This window comes from Magallana gigas, chromosome 10, assembly GCF_963853765.1.
Source record: "Magallana gigas chromosome 10, xbMagGiga1.1, whole genome shotgun sequence".
NCBI classification, from domain to species: Eukaryota; Metazoa; Mollusca; class Bivalvia; order Ostreida; family Ostreidae; genus Magallana; species Magallana gigas.
The window spans coordinates 29430624-29447605 of record NC_088862.1 but is presented as its reverse complement, the minus strand read 5'-3'; the positions used below and the strand labels follow the sequence as shown (position 1 = coordinate 29447605).

At 33.0% G+C, this 16982-nt stretch overlaps 1 protein-coding gene and 1 long non-coding RNA gene across 2 annotated transcripts; both read right to left on the bottom strand.

Annotated features, from left to right (window-relative positions):
• Window positions 1–9838: 9838 nt before the first annotated feature.
• LOC136272325 (uncharacterized) lies at window positions 9839–11352 on the bottom strand. Its single transcript, XR_010710305.1, has 3 exons — window positions 11296–11352; window positions 10055–10155; window positions 9839–9936 (listed from the first exon to the last, which is right to left on the bottom strand). It is a non-coding gene; the product is annotated as an uncharacterized lncRNA (long non-coding RNA).
• A 3005-nt stretch (window positions 11353–14357) lies between these two features.
• LOC117683577 (perlucin-like) lies at window positions 14358–16428 on the bottom strand. Its single transcript, XM_034453099.2, has 5 exons — window positions 16349–16428; window positions 15906–16006; window positions 15696–15792; window positions 14598–14805; window positions 14358–14490 (listed from the first exon to the last, which is right to left on the bottom strand). Exons 1-5 carry the CDS (start codon window positions 16386–16388, stop codon window positions 14457–14459), a joined length of 480 nt encoding a protein of 159 aa, XP_034308990.2. The 5' UTR covers window positions 16389–16428; the 3' UTR covers window positions 14358–14456.
• Between the last annotated feature and the right edge of the window lie 554 nt (window positions 16429–16982).

Genomic DNA, 16982 nt, shown 5'->3' with positions numbered 1-16982 from the left:
GATATGGCTCTTCATTATGATTTTTACAGAAAGGATCAAAGTTTAACAAAATACGTAGTAAACACTGATAAAAAGAATTTCTCATGGTTCACAGTGATATTTTCCAACTCTTTGTGTTTTTTCTATAAGTCTCGAGGATTGAAAACACACTCTTCTTTGGTTGAAAATCATATACAATCGAAAATCACAAGAAATCCTGTTTATGTTTTGATTTTCCATATATATGCTTTATATATTATTATTTCGTTGATTCATGATAAGTTTGCAAAGGAGGGGGTTGGGGAGAGTTTGACTTAATTATAGAATGGTTCAAGACCAATTCTATGAAACTTTGATAGGTATTTATAAAATAAATAAATTTGAATTATCCAGACCCAACCAATTAGATTTGCACGTGTCGCATTAGAAGACAGGACAATTATAATTCTATGATTGCTTTGGTTAATAGCAAGCGCAGCTCGCCGGCGCGCAGCCCCGGCGAGCGAAGCGAGCTCTTAGACCCAGTGTGCGCGGGAAGAAGAACGAGCTAAACCTACAGTTCATCAAACAAAATTTTTTGTCTACGTCCCATCATGATCTCTAATGTTTTTACCCGTGGTGCTATGCCAAAAATGGCCGACTTTAAACTCGTCATTCAAGGTTTGAAGACACGTTTAGAGTACTGCATATGCTTTGGCGAGACTCAAGAGATTTGTTAGTTTCGTCCATACCTTTGTATTGAGTTGAGATACGTAAACAATGACGAACAAAGTTATGCATGACGTCACAGTGCTCTCGCGCTATATTTCCCGCGATAAATTTAGAGGTGGATCAAACATCTGTTATGCGTGTACTAGCTATTTCAGTATAGACAGCGATACCTGTCTCATTGGCATATGATTTGGGTTTTTTTTAATATAGAGATTATTAAAGTATATACTAGCAAGAGCCATACTTTACTGTCATATCGATTAATTTTTAAGCTAATTGTGCATGCACAATGTACAGTAGCAGGTAAGTATATGAGTATATCAGTTGGGAGGAAATAAACAATAGGGTATTTTGAACTAAATAAAAAGGAATAAGGGGAAAAAATAAACAGTTAAAAAAATTATGTATGCATATAGTCAAACCATTAAATTTAAAAGTGGGAAATTACACACCTACAAACAGGAACCGGACACATACACAGTCTCTGTCTCTGTCTGTCTGTCTTTCTCTCTCTCTCTCTCTCTCTCTCTCTCTCGGGAGAGGGGTAGGGGTTTGCGCTGTATGTATCGTAGAGAAATAATCTCTCAAAAGTTTTTTGACGTTCGTTGATACCTAAATAACACTAGGTTGACACTGATGCAATGTATGTGTAATTCTTTCTGTGCTTGCCAGAACGGTAGCACCGTAAAACATATTAACATACCATATGTTGTCTACAAAAGAACGATATATGAGTTCTGTAAAATCCAAATTATCGAGATGTTGAATTCTTTTTCTTAATCAAATAGACGTTTGACGCCTTTCTAAAAAACCCATTGAACTTTATTGTAGTAACCACCACACCCACACAGACACAACAGGGACACCCCTGTCCCATTTTGTGTCCTTGACATCACCCATATTGTTATTGAAGCAGTATACGGTGAAATCAGACGAATTTTACATAAATGTGTCGTAGTGATCGGTATTGTCTTTTGGCACGTTAATAAACACAACAATTATGATTATTTCTTGCTTAACAAGCATTGCATTTATCAAAGAAAACAAATTTTGAACTACAATGCAACATCATTAAACGGAATTAAATAATTCGTTTTCAAAAGATAAAACAAACATTTAATTGCAATGAAATAGTTCTACATGCTGAATGTACAATTTGACTGATTTGTGAAAATAGACACCCGATTATTGTTTAGAATCAATTACATTCAATATGAGAGTAATAGAAAATCAATTCGTCTGTACATTAAAATGATGTGTTTTAACAGTTATAATAGCCAGTGTTTGAGAAAGGGGGTCTTATGACATAACGTCACAAAGCGTGGAAAAAGTCATACATAATAATCTTGTGGACAATTAGATTCTAACATTGTTAGTTTGCTATAAATGTCATGCAGATTGGATGGTCAGAGTAAAAAATGGGCGCTAATAAACTTTTCACATGCTATTTGTTCATTCAGAATCTTTTTTTAAACTATCGAATAAAGACAAACTAAGATAAGATTGCAAAGGCCAGTTTTTTATGCAACAAAGGCAGACGCAAATAAATGTAAACTATGACGTCAGGCATACCTAAGGTTTGAAAGTTGCATTCTTTGTAGTAAGACTTTTCATCCGGCACCGACGGCTTAATCTCGATCTCCTCGGGCGTGATTTCTGATTCAATGAATCGAAGTAGTTAGCAGAAATTCTGTTAACCATTCCGGTTACTTTTCAGTTTTCCAGGACTTACGAAGACAATTATTTTTTTAATAGAGCGTAAGTTTAATTCAATTCTGCTTCATGATTGGCTAAACAGATTCTTTAATATCGTACTAAATAAGTTGCTTGTTTTCAGAATTATATGATGATACTTTTACATTACATCTAGATACTTTAACATTACATGCTGATACTTCAACATTACATGCTGGTACTTCAACATTACATTCTGGTACTTTAACATTACATGCTGATACTTCAACATTACATGGCGATATTTTATCATAACATGCTGATACTTCAACATTGCATGATGATACCTTTTAATCATATGCTGTTACTTAAATGTTACTTGCTAATATTTCATAAAATGATCGTATTTCATTATGCTATCATTTAATAATTATTCATTTGATGAGATATCGGCGCTTCTGATTGGTCGAAAAATTTCTTTGATACCTGCATCAATAAAATTTTTGCCGGATCTACTTTTCTCAACTGTTCTGATCTAACACTTTTTATAGAACGGGAATTTCCAAGATAAACACTGTCAACAAAATGTAAAGTTGTGTCTGTTTTATTGTCAGCGAACAAAATGCAACCTTGTGAATATAAATACTTGAAAGTTTAACCTTAAAAATAATAAACAAAACACATTATTTGATTCACGAAATGGAAAATTAAGCGTCTTCTCACGATTTCGTCTGCTTGAGATCAATCAACTTTTACAGCGAGGCTGGCTGTTACTTTTCCAGGAATATTATAACGAACATATAAGCCTATAAACTTTCACGGTAACACTGCTGTTCAAATTTGGTAACGATAATTTTTAAATTTACACACGTACATGATCGGTCATCAGAATAAGCGTCGTAAAGAAAAGCTATGAGTAATGCATCAACTCTTTCGGCGCATTCCAAGCGGCAGATATACCATTTAAGTACATCACTGTCTATCTAGTTACCACACCGTTTACAAAAGTCGCTTATACATACTATTCTTTGTCGACATATCAGCTATTTTCGTCCAAGATCGCCTTTCCTTGGATGGTTATGTCCAGTTGCATATTCCAGCGATCTCACATGAAAACTAGTTTTATTACGAGTTTTTCTGCACAGTGAATAATATCACAAGCTATCGCATGTATTTTCCTTTTGTTTTAAATTCAGCCGGTTCAGATTTTAACTCACTATTTGTGTTTAATCCATTAAATTCAGCTCAATAGCTCTGCATCAGCTGAAGGCGCATCCATTTTGAATATTGTTGCTGTTGTTGTTTTGTATTCATACGCGCCGCTTCATTTACATTATTTACATTTGTGATCAATGACACTTCACTTGTTTTTATTTAAAAATGTTTTATTAAATGATAAGAAATGAATTTAATATTTTTTTCTATTGATCGACGTATCAAAGAAAAACTTGACCGGAAAACTTTTTCATCAATGCGCTACGCGCATTGATGAAGTTTTCCGGTCAATTTTTTCTTTGATACGTCGATCAATAGAAAAAAATATTAAATTCATTTCTTAATTCTAAAAAGCTTTAAGCACCGGGATCGTAATTCCGTAAAACTTGGGGATATCATGAAAAAGAGAATAAATGACTAAAGTCAAGCTACTCAACAATTCAAACAAGTATCATTTTCTTATTTAAAAATGACACTTTTCGAATCCGATTGGTATTTTGTAAAATCTCTATTGTCAAAACTTCGGCTTGTGGTTCTTTGTTGAAAGTAGATTCTTGAGGGAATTGGGGCAAGGTTACATTCATTACATGTATATTTGTTGGAACATGCGCCCAAATATCTATGTGTCAAACGACACCTGCGTCCCTTAATTATCACGCCTCCTTGTTTGGGCGCCTTCAAATTTTGCTTATTTAAGCTATGTTTATTGTTTTTTGCACTTTGACGCCATTAAACTATGACTTTACCGTATAAGGGACTTTTTTAAGGAATCAAAGTTCGTACAATCATCCAGTAGATCCTCGCACACATCACGTAGCAAACCTACCCCTTAGTCTCGAGAAAATGGATGGGGGAGGATCAGGTGCATATTTAGTCAGTTAAAGCATATCTTGACAGCTTACACCATAGCATACCAAAGCATTGGAATCTCATACAATAGCATCAAATATTTAAGCATACCATTAGATTATTCGTAATAGATAACCATAATTCCATAACATACTATAAGCATAACATACAACATAATTACAACTCGGGTTTTAATGATTAATCAAAGTACTGATTTACTGAAAGCCGGACTCTTTCGGTGTGTCTATTTGCATATTGTGTAGTAAAGACTTAAAACTATCTCTCTCTCTCTCTTTTTCTTTTTCTCTCGTGCTTTTAATGTCGGCAAAGCGTCAGAGAGCGACCATATTTTGTAAGCGGATATAAACGAAAATATGTCTGTTTAGAAGAAAAAAGTTCAACAGTCAGGATTTTTGAAACAAGCATTATATATTAAGTCCCCATTTCTTCAATGCGCAGCAAAGTAGTTCTTAATTAATTAATGCGATTGGATGTGTCCAAAATGCATAGTCTTGTTTTTAAAACATGTTATTAATAAGAAAACTAAGATAGACAATGCTCTTGAAATTAAAAAAAAAGAAAGAAAATACCAACACTTTTGACAATACGTGGCTTTTTGTGTATCTATTTGGTATAGCGGAAGCTTTTACTTTGACGGTGTTTGGTTTTTTGTTTACTTTTGAAGTTGTTCTATTTATAGTAACATTGGCGATTTGCCTGCCTACAGCCAAGACTCTGCTTTCAGCAGAGCCCGGCTTAAACAAGAATAAATGTTTAATGGTAAACATTATCTTTTTTCATTATTTTACGAAAGCCGAGAAGGATCATTCGAGATTCGAGATTCGAAATACGAGATTCGAAATACGAGATTCGAGATTCGAAATTCGAGATTCAATAATTATCTAAATTAACCAATCAAATCATGGATCTGAAACCTGTATCCTAGCAACATCAAACTGTTCTAAATAAAAATCATACGTACATGCTCTTATATACAAATAAATGCTATGTTCACTTCTCCCTACCTAACTAAATAATTATTTGTATTTACTTTTACACAAAATATCTAAGTAGACTAGTAATAATGCAGTGTGCTTCGCGGATCTAAGTGATTTTGTTTGCCCTGGTGCATTTCCACCTGCGTTTGAACCCTAAGGTATTTCACCACCAGTAATAGTTTAAAACCCGGGTTTATTCACCCCTTTTGTGTAAAAATGCATTTTTGGTAGAGAACTTCATAAGCGTAGCTAATTTTTTCTGTAGGGGGTCCTCGGCCAATTTTAAAAAATTTTACTATGTAAATTTAATAAGCTCCAATTTTCCCGAGGAGGGGGTCCAGATCCCCTGACCCCCTCCTTTCTAGATCCCCGCATGAAGATTAGTACATGTATCTAAATAATCTAAATATAAATAATCTGTCCTGTTTCACTAATAAATATAAGCATTACTTATCGTATTTATGTATGCATAAAGTGATACACTAGTACTATGATTATAAACAAATCATTGAGATATTATCACATCATACGGAATTATCAATAAATACAATTTTTTTTCCTTTTCCTCAGTAAACAACTTATTATGAGTCTTACTTTTGGAATTGTTTTCAATATAGAAGGATACCTACTCTCTACAATTAAAGGTAGGGATGATAGGGTGCCAATTTGTTCACATTGCCGATTTCTTGTGCAGAGAACAGTAAAACCTTTTATTTGATTGTGCATGAATATTTCAAAATTAATTGTTGTACATATATTTTGTTATAATTCATTCATTGATATATCAACAAGAAAGAATAAAAGCATATGTTTCACAGCCAAGTTAAGTTTCTGTGTAGTTTCCTACCCCCCTACCCCCCACCGCACCAAAATTGACAATAGTTACAATTAAGTCATACAAATGTTTACTTTTTTTGTAAGTAAATCTCTAAAGATGTAAATAAGCACTGCAAACAAAGATGTGTGTATTTAATATACTACTACATTACACTTAGCCAGATAAAATGTAATCAGGATGAAGCTACAAGGGGTGAGTGGTGCAAATTTACCAATTTGTCGCCATACACACAGAACAAATAAAGAAACTGTGAGTGGTGTGTGGAATGCATAAAAGATGGCGGCAAATTATCTCAAATAATCAGTGCAAAAACCCACAAATAGGCTGTTATTTGTTACATATCCTGCAAAAACATTGATAAAAAATGTTATCGTCCCATAACACAGCCGATTAAGTTAATGTGTACATATGGTCAACGTACATGTAATTCTAATATACAAGAAGGCGGACGTATCAGGCGGGGATCCAGAAAATTAAATTTCAAAAATGATCGGTTGAATTACATTAAATGCTTTGAAAATTGTTTTAAACTATCGCACGGGTCAAAATGCGTGATAGAAGCTATGTACAGTGTAATTGGAAACTTTCATTTTATATCAATATGTAGTATTACCTATTATAACAGATGAGAGTATAGCACAACTGCCACAAGCAATACATGTCCTTTACCGGCACCACCTCCCTCCCCTTAAAAAAATGAAACAATTGCCGTTTTATTTGCTAAAATGTGTGTGGTTCAAGATTTTTCTAAAGGACATACCCGATTAGAATTGAAAAGAGTCGTACGTTTAAAACTAATTTTGTCAAAATTTTTAGATTCATTTGGTTATATTTTGGTCCATTTGGGTAAATATATGCACCAGCGCAGCTCTAATTTATATATAATCAGGCCATAAATTCAAAATATTTTCAAAAATTAATAGCTTTAAATCCAGTGGATGAAAGAAAAGGAAAGCAAGTCGAACTCGATGAGTGCTAATACCTGTGTTGAATGAATGGTACAGTAGGATATGCGCAAAAAAGTCCCGTCTACTCTTTCCTACCCTATAAATATTGGAATATTAAATCCGATTACAAGAGTCAAATTAAAAATCAAGTACGGATATGTACCTGTTTATCAAAAGTAAAACTACTCATAATTTATTTACAGTGCATCGTTATGGAGCTACACAGAAAGTTTTATATTAATTTGCCGAGCCAAAAAAAAACAAACATGGAAAACGAAGAGAAAACAAAGCGGGGCCAGAATAACTGACAAATTAATTAGGACTATATAGCCCCCCCCCCCCCCCCTCTTGAAATGTATATACTGAAAACAGATTATTGGCGTACAACATCCGCACACAATTTAAAGAAAATTTCATGTTTTTTTTTTCATTTTCGCTAGCTAATGTAAGACATCACAAATACCCCAAACCCCCTCACGGAAAAGGAAATGCTAGGTGATGAGAGAGAGAGAGAGAGAGAGAGAGAGAGAGAGAGAGAGAGAGAGAGAGAGAGAGAGAGAGAGAGAGAGAGAGAGAGTCGATGTAAATCACAGGTGCGCTAACACCGTAAAAATTAAAGCTTGCTAGTTGGTCTGCCCTACCCTAGCTACCTCCTCTCTTTTCTCGTTTTAGAGGCTTAATTATTGTCTATATATGCTTGTAACAAATCAAATCAATTTCAAATTCTAAATCAAACTGAATATGACACTACAAAACTCTCTCTGTGTCTGTCTGTCTGTCTGTCTCTCTCTCTCTGTCTGTCTCTCTCTCTCTCTCTCTCTCTCTCTCTCTCTCTCTCTCTCTCTCTCTCTCTCTCTCATATCGACAATGGCATTGTCATACCCTACAATATACTATTCTTATCTAGCTGGATTTTTGTCTTTGAGGTTGTAAATCATTATATCTTCTATGGTTTAAAACTTTATCATAACCTATATTTTGACATGTCGATTATTTCATTGAGTTTCGTTTCATAGCTAAAACATTTAGATTAAACAGATCTTTCTTCGCGAGCCGATTTTTACACGGTTGGGGCGAATACACTTCGGGTTAAAATTGTTCGGGGGGAAATACATACAGGGCAAACAAAACCACTTAGATTCGCAAAGCCAACAGTGTTATTTCTAATTTAATTGTTTATACTGTGTGGGGTAATTCATCAATGTTAATTTAACCATTTTATAACCACTAAGAGCTATTAAGACATTTATTTGTAGGAAAGAGCATGTACGAATGATCTTTATTTAGAACAGTTTGATGTTGCTAGGATACAGGTTTCAGATCCATGATTTGATTGGTTAATTTAGATATTGAATCTCCAATTTCGAATCTCGAATCTCGTATTTCGAATCTCGTATTTCGAATCTCGAATCTCGAATGATCCTTCTCGGCTTTCGTATTATTTAACATCAAAATATTTTAAAATGTTCCGTATGTTGAGGAGGCGTTTTTGTTCAAATATCAAGCATACTATACCATACCATACTATACCATTAAGTCTTTCATTTTAACATCATAGAATTGCATACCAATCTCAAAGCTTTGTATTTAAACTTTCATATCATATTATTAAAGTTGCATACTTTATGTATAAAATGACTGAAAATTGTCTGCACTGAATGCTACTGCATTTATAAGAACAGTAATAAATATTGTTAAAAAAGATTCAAAACATTAGTAACTACATACAATACAATGATACCATTGCGTATTTTCTGGCATACTTAGTAATGAGCAAACTCAATCAAATGCATATTTTTGTTTATTATAAGCCAAGCGACGGCTCGTCCAATGACATTTTCCTCTCCGTGAGACCTGTAGAGATCTAAGATGAGCATTAGAAACACTGAGTACGATTTCGTACATGTAAAAGTCAAAAATAGAGTTTGATCAGTATGTAAATCTTCCCAGTATGAAAACTTACTCCTTTTAACAAATAAAATTATTTTTGTTTGAACATGATTCGTCATTCCAATGAAACGAATAACCAGATTTTAAGGTAGCACAGTCTTCAGTGTTTAGGTTATTGGGTTCCCCGGGCCACCAGTTTGTGTACTTAGCAATTGTCTGGGTTGACATCCAAACCCACTCTCCCTCTACCAATGTGTCTGTCAATCCAATCCAAAAGCTTCCTGGAAGAGTTAGAATGGGTTTTCAGTTGCTGACTGGCAGAGATTTATTAGGTGTTTGTTAGATTTTCAACAAAAATTAAGACTTTTGAATTACTGCAACTTCAGATTAATACCAGTCATACTATTCCACCCCCACCCCCCCCCCACCCCCCCCCCAAAAAAAAACACCCGGATGTAAATGTTTATATATTTTTACACATGCAACGTCTATCACAAAAATGTACAATCCCCTGGCAGTGGTTGTCACAAATTTTAAAATTTAAAAAATGCTACGTACCGGTAGTATACTTAGTTAAGTTTAAACTGATAGTAGTTGCGTAGATGCTGTATACGATTTAATATTTACGCACGACACCCGAAACCCGAAATAAGTACACAACGACGGATGGGAAAAGATACCAGAAGCAATGAGTCAAGTAGGAGACTCAGATGACCTAGAAATGCTCAAAATCCTTACCTGTTGCCTTGTTGTCCATCAGATGCAATCGAAGAAATCCATCCTCAACAACTGTCTCAATTTCAACCAATCGCGAATGCATTAAGTTACAGTGAAACTGTAAAAAGGATATAAAAATAAAATACATTACATATCAATTATAGATATGTTTGAGCTAGGTTTCAAAAATGTTTCTTGAATGTAAGGATTTACGGCAATTCGTCAAATATGTAGACCTCTGCTTCTGTCCATCCGTCTGGGGCATCTGTAATAAAGGCGTAGCATGATGACCCGCGATTCACCCAACCATGAGGACACGGGGCGGGCTGCGACAATACTATAACAAAAAAGATTGCATGATGAAAAAAGAAACCTTAATATGACGGACGTTCCTCACTTTAAGTTAATTTTCAGTGAAAGATTGGTCCTTTTTTGTTTGCATTCAAACATTTCAATACCAAAAAAACTAAGGGAAGATTACCAGTCAAGTTTCTGGATTTAAAATATTTTAGAAATTTCTTATTTTAGCATGCAAAATGCAATTAGACGCTTATTGACATTGATTAAGTTACGTAATACATTTTCCATTTTCATTAGAAAAATCATACAACAGCAAAAGTAAATATGAAATTACGTTGTTGAAATCTTCACATTGCAAAGATAAGAAAATATTATAAGATAGGTCGTTTCTGACCTTCTTTAACGAGAAACAAAGCTAATAAAACACCACTTTTACGATACCAAGAACTTTGTTAATCATTTCAAGGACACATAAGTAAACATTTAATGTAATTAACAGAAGTTTCATTTGTGTCATTGAATAAAAATTAAAGACTGTATCATTTCGAAAGCTAAACAACTACGTATACCTATAAGAACCGCTATTTTCCGTTTAGCTATTGGATTGTTATCAATTGAATTGGTGAAATGTACATATTATAATATTATACCTAAGATGTGTTCATGTCCTGTACATTATTGTTTCTAATAATCTTTGAATAAAAATGAGATGATTTATACAAAATGACTAAAGTCAGTGTTATGAGAGAGAGAGAGAGAGAGAGAGAGAGAGAGAGAGAGAGAGAGAGAGAGAGAGATTGAGATTTAAGTCACAACAAACAAGAAACAAGTTTGATATATATATATATATATATATATATATATATTCAAACCAATCTTTAGAACAAACATGATTATTGACTTATATTGTGTTTCTTAAAGGTCCCGAGAAACAATGATTTTAAATATTCGTCACAGCTTCTCAAATTTTAAACAAACTACGTAGAACGGGCATGTTTACAGTTTGTAGCCATGCATAAGACCAAGCAAAGAATTATTTTTCCACATAAATATGTCATCCTTTATTTAAAACACTGACCACTGCAAACCCGGATGAAATGCTCGTTTATGTTACATATTTTTACGATCATTAAAAAAAATCAGAACAAGTTCACAGTTGACATAATATAAATCAAACCTGTGCCTAGAATAAAGGAAGTAATCAACACGCTTCTCATGATAGCTATGATTGTGATTTAGCAAGCCTTATCTACTAACCCAATTCATGTGTGCTATTCGTATAAGACGGTCATTGGTTTTCATTACTTTTCAAATTGATGTGGATCATATTTGTGATCATAACGCTAACAGCCTACTGTGCTTGCAATAGGCTGTTAGCGTTATGATCACAAATAATGCAATGAAATACATTCGTTTTAATAGATAATATTGCATAGATTTGAAGTAGCTGTTTTTATTCCTGTACTGTATATGTAATTACATTATAGCTACTGTGTACAATTCGTTTGTATTGCACATGTGGGGAGAACGGACATAATTTATTTTGTACATATAGAGTAATCTTTAGCAAAAGTTATTCTCAATCAGCTTAATGGAATTAAATTATCATGAAAAATTCCTTAACTTTGAAAGAAAGTTATGTTTTACGTGAAGAGAAGAGAAAATTTGGGTAAAAGAAAACCCTTTATCTATAAGGAATGATTTTTTTTGAAAATATCATCAAGAATTTAACTCAACAAACAGCTTTTCGGTTATAATTTGGTTTGTTTTTACATATATATCAGTTTTAAACAAAGTTCCTCACTTCTCATTTAATGTTGGACAAGAAAAGAAACAGGACCTTGTCCAGGTAATAAACGCAAGATGAAGATAAATGAAAAACACAGAATTTGAGTTATGGAAGGAGTCTTCTCATTATAAGACATATTTTTTATATCAAGAAATTTGTGAAAGTTTGACAAAGTCAGACATATTATATAACCAAATGATTTTATCTGTTTAATCAAATTTGACCACTTTGTTCTCTTAAAAGGTCAGGTCAATGTCGCTATTTTTTTTTTATCTCAGCTTAAAAGTTGATAAAAATAAATATAGATTTTGCAATTACATTGACATCTGTTTAAGATATGAAGTTTCTGTTCTTCAATGATATGATGTCAATCAGCTTGCACTACGAAAGTGGAATTAATATTTACACAAAAATTGATATTGCTTACCCAGTATTTCCTATAGATTTCTTAAATTTTTAAGAAATTTTGATTCTTTTTTCATCCTACAATATTAAAGTGTTTCTGATTTTTGGGAGTTGATTTTAATCAACTCTCCTATGCAGTTACTCAGACAAACCGAAAGTGAATCAGTGTTTTGACCTCAGCACAAATCATCGCTGCTGACAGGATTTAGTTCTTGAAAATAAATAAATTCGATGTAATGTATGCTAAAGCATTGTTTTTTCAAGGAAACGTATTTACAAATACCTTGAAAATAGTCAGATTTTAAATGGTACGAACAATTTAGATATTTTTGTAGTCGTATGTATTCCTACGCCAGAGTTCAATATAGTTTCGATCAACTTGACGATCGGCTGACACCGTAAATCTCTGAGAAGCAGGAGAGACTCTCTGCTTCTCAGAGATTTACGGTGTCAGCCAAGCGTTTGTTTGAAAGAGACTAGAGTTCAATATTGCTTGGATCCATACAATTTTCGAGAAATATTTCTATTACTGATACATAGTTTGATTGAACTAATTTTATCTTCAAATAATATTTAACATGATTCATTTGGGGGTTTCTGGACATTCTTGTCGAAAAAGTCCAAAAATTCATATTAAAAAATATGCGTAATGCAAATACAAATTAGAAACTACATGTACTTGTCATGCAAAATAACATATTATTGATTTTAAAATAAATAAATATTATGAAGACCTCATATCAAAATATATATTGACAGAAAAAGTATTTTATTGACCATTTAATAAGAGAGAAAAACTTATTTTTTCACACAATCTCTGTCTACAAAAACAGCTAATACCTAATAAAAAATTGATAGGCAATTCATATTTTAAAAACATATTCTGAAACCTAACTATCTATTAGATCACATTAGTTAAATCAATTCCAACATTAATGTTATTGTACTTAAAATCGTAAAAAGACTCATATATCTACATAAATTCTGAATTGCAAAAACATCTGATATTTTCCTACGCCAGTGTTCTGCAAAATAAGTTCTTTTTTATATTGAAATTCATATTTTGTCGCATTCGGTCGACAACGTTCCACAAGAAAAACCGCAAAACATTATCATCTATAGACATAGCAAAAAATAAATCAGATATTTTCAACGAAATGTTGAGAATCTGAGTTAATGAAAATAAAACTAAAATGTGTCCATATACTAGTAAGTAGAATGGGGTTTGAACCGACCATTATCGAAAGCTAATATAAACGAATTGAAGTATAACTACATGTAAAACAAGGAATCTTACCTATCGTTCTCTTTAGTTATGATTTCTATGTTTATAATGATTCCAAATATTCTTAGTGGCAAGTATTGCCAGAACACATAATTTACTGTCAATGACGCAAAAGGATGTACAATGCCTTAAACAAATTTCTTTGGGCATGTAGACTTTGTCATCAAGGCAATGCTTATATATGCATATCTTCCAAATGATAACGGACTAATTTATAAATAGAATCGCTACAAAATAAAAAGACTTTGACAATTGTTCATTTTTTCTTAACAATTCCATTATTTATACGTTTGTTTAGAAAAGTGTTTTTTATTCAAAGATTACGGATATATCTGCAGTGACAAAGAATCGTTGTTGCTAAAGGTAATTAATTAATATATAGTTTGATTTTGTTTGACACAAGACAATGGAATCTTGGAATCAAATGGATTTCAAATCAAGTTACATAAAACGAGAATACGTTTGTGTAGCGAAACAAAAATGATTGCAACATATGAATCACGAGAAAATGGACAACAGATAATGTTAGAGTACAAAGTGTCAACCATAAAGAATGTCTATGGGTTCCTGTCAAATTTCTTATTAAATTTCTATAGGAAACTGAAAAAGTGAAGAAGATTTTTAAAGTAAAATTCACTAATAATTTTTTAAACAAATTTTGTCACTTACACCAATTTCCTCCAAAGTATAGAATTTACGTTAAAAAGTACGTTTAACAGAGTTTAATTATCAAAACAGCAATGTGCTATAAAGTGTAATCAATATATAATGCAAAGATATGTGTAGGTATTTTTTATTATGATTTACAGGCGTACTCAATAACATGCTAATATTTGATTGTTATTGGCCAAAGAGCAACTCATCCTATCACATTTTCCTCTCCGTGAGACGACCTGTAAAGATGTATGATGATTAATAGAAGCAATGTCGTACGACTTTATACAAGTTAATACACGTGAATTCCATTTAACTGTAAATCACATTGTTGATGAAAACTTACTCCTTTTCACAAATAAAGTTAATTTTCGATAAGCATGGTGCGTCATCCCATTTAAACGAATAACCAGAATATAAGGAGGCACAGTCTTCAGCGTGATAATTATCTGGTTGCCCAGGCCACCAGTTGGTGTAATGAGGTGTTGTTTGCGTTGACATCCACATCCACTCTCCTTCTACCAAGATGTCGGTCATTCCAATCCAAAAGGCTCCTGAAAACGTTTTTCTATTACGTATAAATCTCTAAAAAATATCTTCTCTGTAAATATATACTAGTCAATTTGATAAATTATGAAAAGGTTTGGTCAACAAGGACATAGTGAACATACACAACATTTAATTTAAGATTATCTTATGCTAATGCACGTATAACTCTGCATTGATCTGTTAATTTCTTTTAGGATAGAGCCAAATCTAAAATCAGTTCTTTATTTAAAGGGGTATGGTCACGATTTTGGTCGATTTTTTTCTGTTTTAGCCGGGCTCTGCTGAAAGCAGAGTCCTGGCTTTAGGCAGGCAAATCACCAATGTTACTATAAATAGCACAACTAAAAAAAAAACAAAAAAAAACAAACAGCGTCAAAGTAAAAGCTTCCGCTATAATAAATGGTACGTTACACAAAGAGCCACGTTTAGTCAAAAGTGTTGGTATTTTGTTTCTTTTTGGTTATATCTTTTTTAGTTTTCTTGGTAATAACGTATTTTAAAAACAAGACTATGCATTTTGGACACATACAATGCGCATGGATTTCCAGGAACTACTTTATTGCGCGTTGAAGAATAGCTTAAAATCGCGAAAAATATTCCCCCGCGTATGTTGAAAAATTAAAACTTTAGAGGGGTAAATCATGCATCCGCGTCTTTAATACCCACACGTATTGTTTGACAATAGAAAACGCGTACTTTACCACCAGTGTAAATAACCACTCTTACAGTATATATATAGTATGTAATATATCATATTCAACTTGAATAGAATTTGTATTTTCTGCGTAGATGCAGATAATAATTCATAGTTATATACAGCATACTTGCATGACTCCTGACGGACGAAAACCGTTTTGGTTCGAATAAATGCACAGTTTGACTACGGTGTACGTACCCGTTAATTTGTTGTCCATTAAATGCACTCGCAGAAATTCATCCTCAACAACTGTCTCTATTTCAACTAATCGCGAATGTAATAAATTGCAGAAAGACTGTAAAGAATATATTCTAAAAAAGGATTACAGATAAAATTGGATACAAATAAACAATGTATATAAAACTCTTTTTAGAATAATAAGACATCATAGATATTGAGATAGTTGACCTCTGCCTCTGTCCATCCATCTGGGACATCTGTAATAAAGGCGTAGCATGAAGGCCCGCGATTCACCCATCCATGAGGACACGGAGCGGGCTGAGAAACTACTAAAGAGTGATGTAAAAAGTAACAAACAAAAACAGCAAAACTAGTCCCTCCCCCCACACCATCCACCCAAGAAAGAAGTTGCAAATGTGTTCCTTATAACCAAAAATGTACATTATTTAAACATATTATTGTTATTTCTTCATAACGGATGGAATTAACAAAGATTTTTTTTTTTCAAATTTGTTCGCACAATAAAAGGAGTATCCGAAACCGTGCATAGAGACACATTATAGTTCTTGATAGATACGACAATATTATAAAACCCTAATTGAGATATAACCATGTAATATTTTAACATCCAATATTCATAACAAGTTTGATCAAAATAAAATAGTCTAAACCTGAGCTAAAGATGGAGAACACTATAATCACGCTTCGCATAGTGTTGACGGAGATGAATATGATTGAGCAAGCCTTATCTATTGACCCGTCAAAACATATCACCTTTAACACTCTTTATCTTTAATAGCAATTCAGAAGAGGAAAATTTCCGTATTTATACCTAGACATAAGGGGTTTTTTTTACCACACAATCTTTACATTCTAGGAGAAATGCATGCGCCTCATCGATTTATGTTTTATTCCTTATTTATCAGGTCATCAAACATTGAACTGTTATGATCTACATTATACCAAATGTGTCAATCGTCTTGCATCGATAAAAACAGTGACTTTGTAAAGGAGGAACTGCACATATTTATCTACGGTAAAGATATACTCCCTCAAAGTATTAGCACAACCATAACATATACAACCAATAAACTCCACAAACAAAGTGATCAACATCAAAGATAGAAGAAATCATTTTTACGGTATTGTGGGGTGATCAAATACGGCCAGGGTGATAAATCTAGTAAAATGCAAATGGCTTTATGATAGATTTGATTACTATTTGATAGATATGATTAAGTACAGATTTACGTTTGCACCAACACTAGTCATTCGAATACATTTTAGCACTGACACCTTTTCACA

Bases quoted from the DNA above. Each gene is read 5' to 3' on its own strand.
- LOC117683577 (XM_034453099.2), bottom strand. From the start codon at position 16,388: ATGCGAAGCGTGATTATAGTGTTCTCCATCTTTAGCTCAG. The intron at 15,793-15,905 runs GTCAACTATCTC...TATTCTTTACAG, and splicing joins ATGGATGGACAGAGGCAGAG to TCTTTCTGCAATTTATTACA. The intron at 14,806-15,695 runs GTACGTACACCG...AAACGTTTTCAG, and splicing joins AATGGACAACAAATTAACGG to GAGCCTTTTGGATTGGAATG.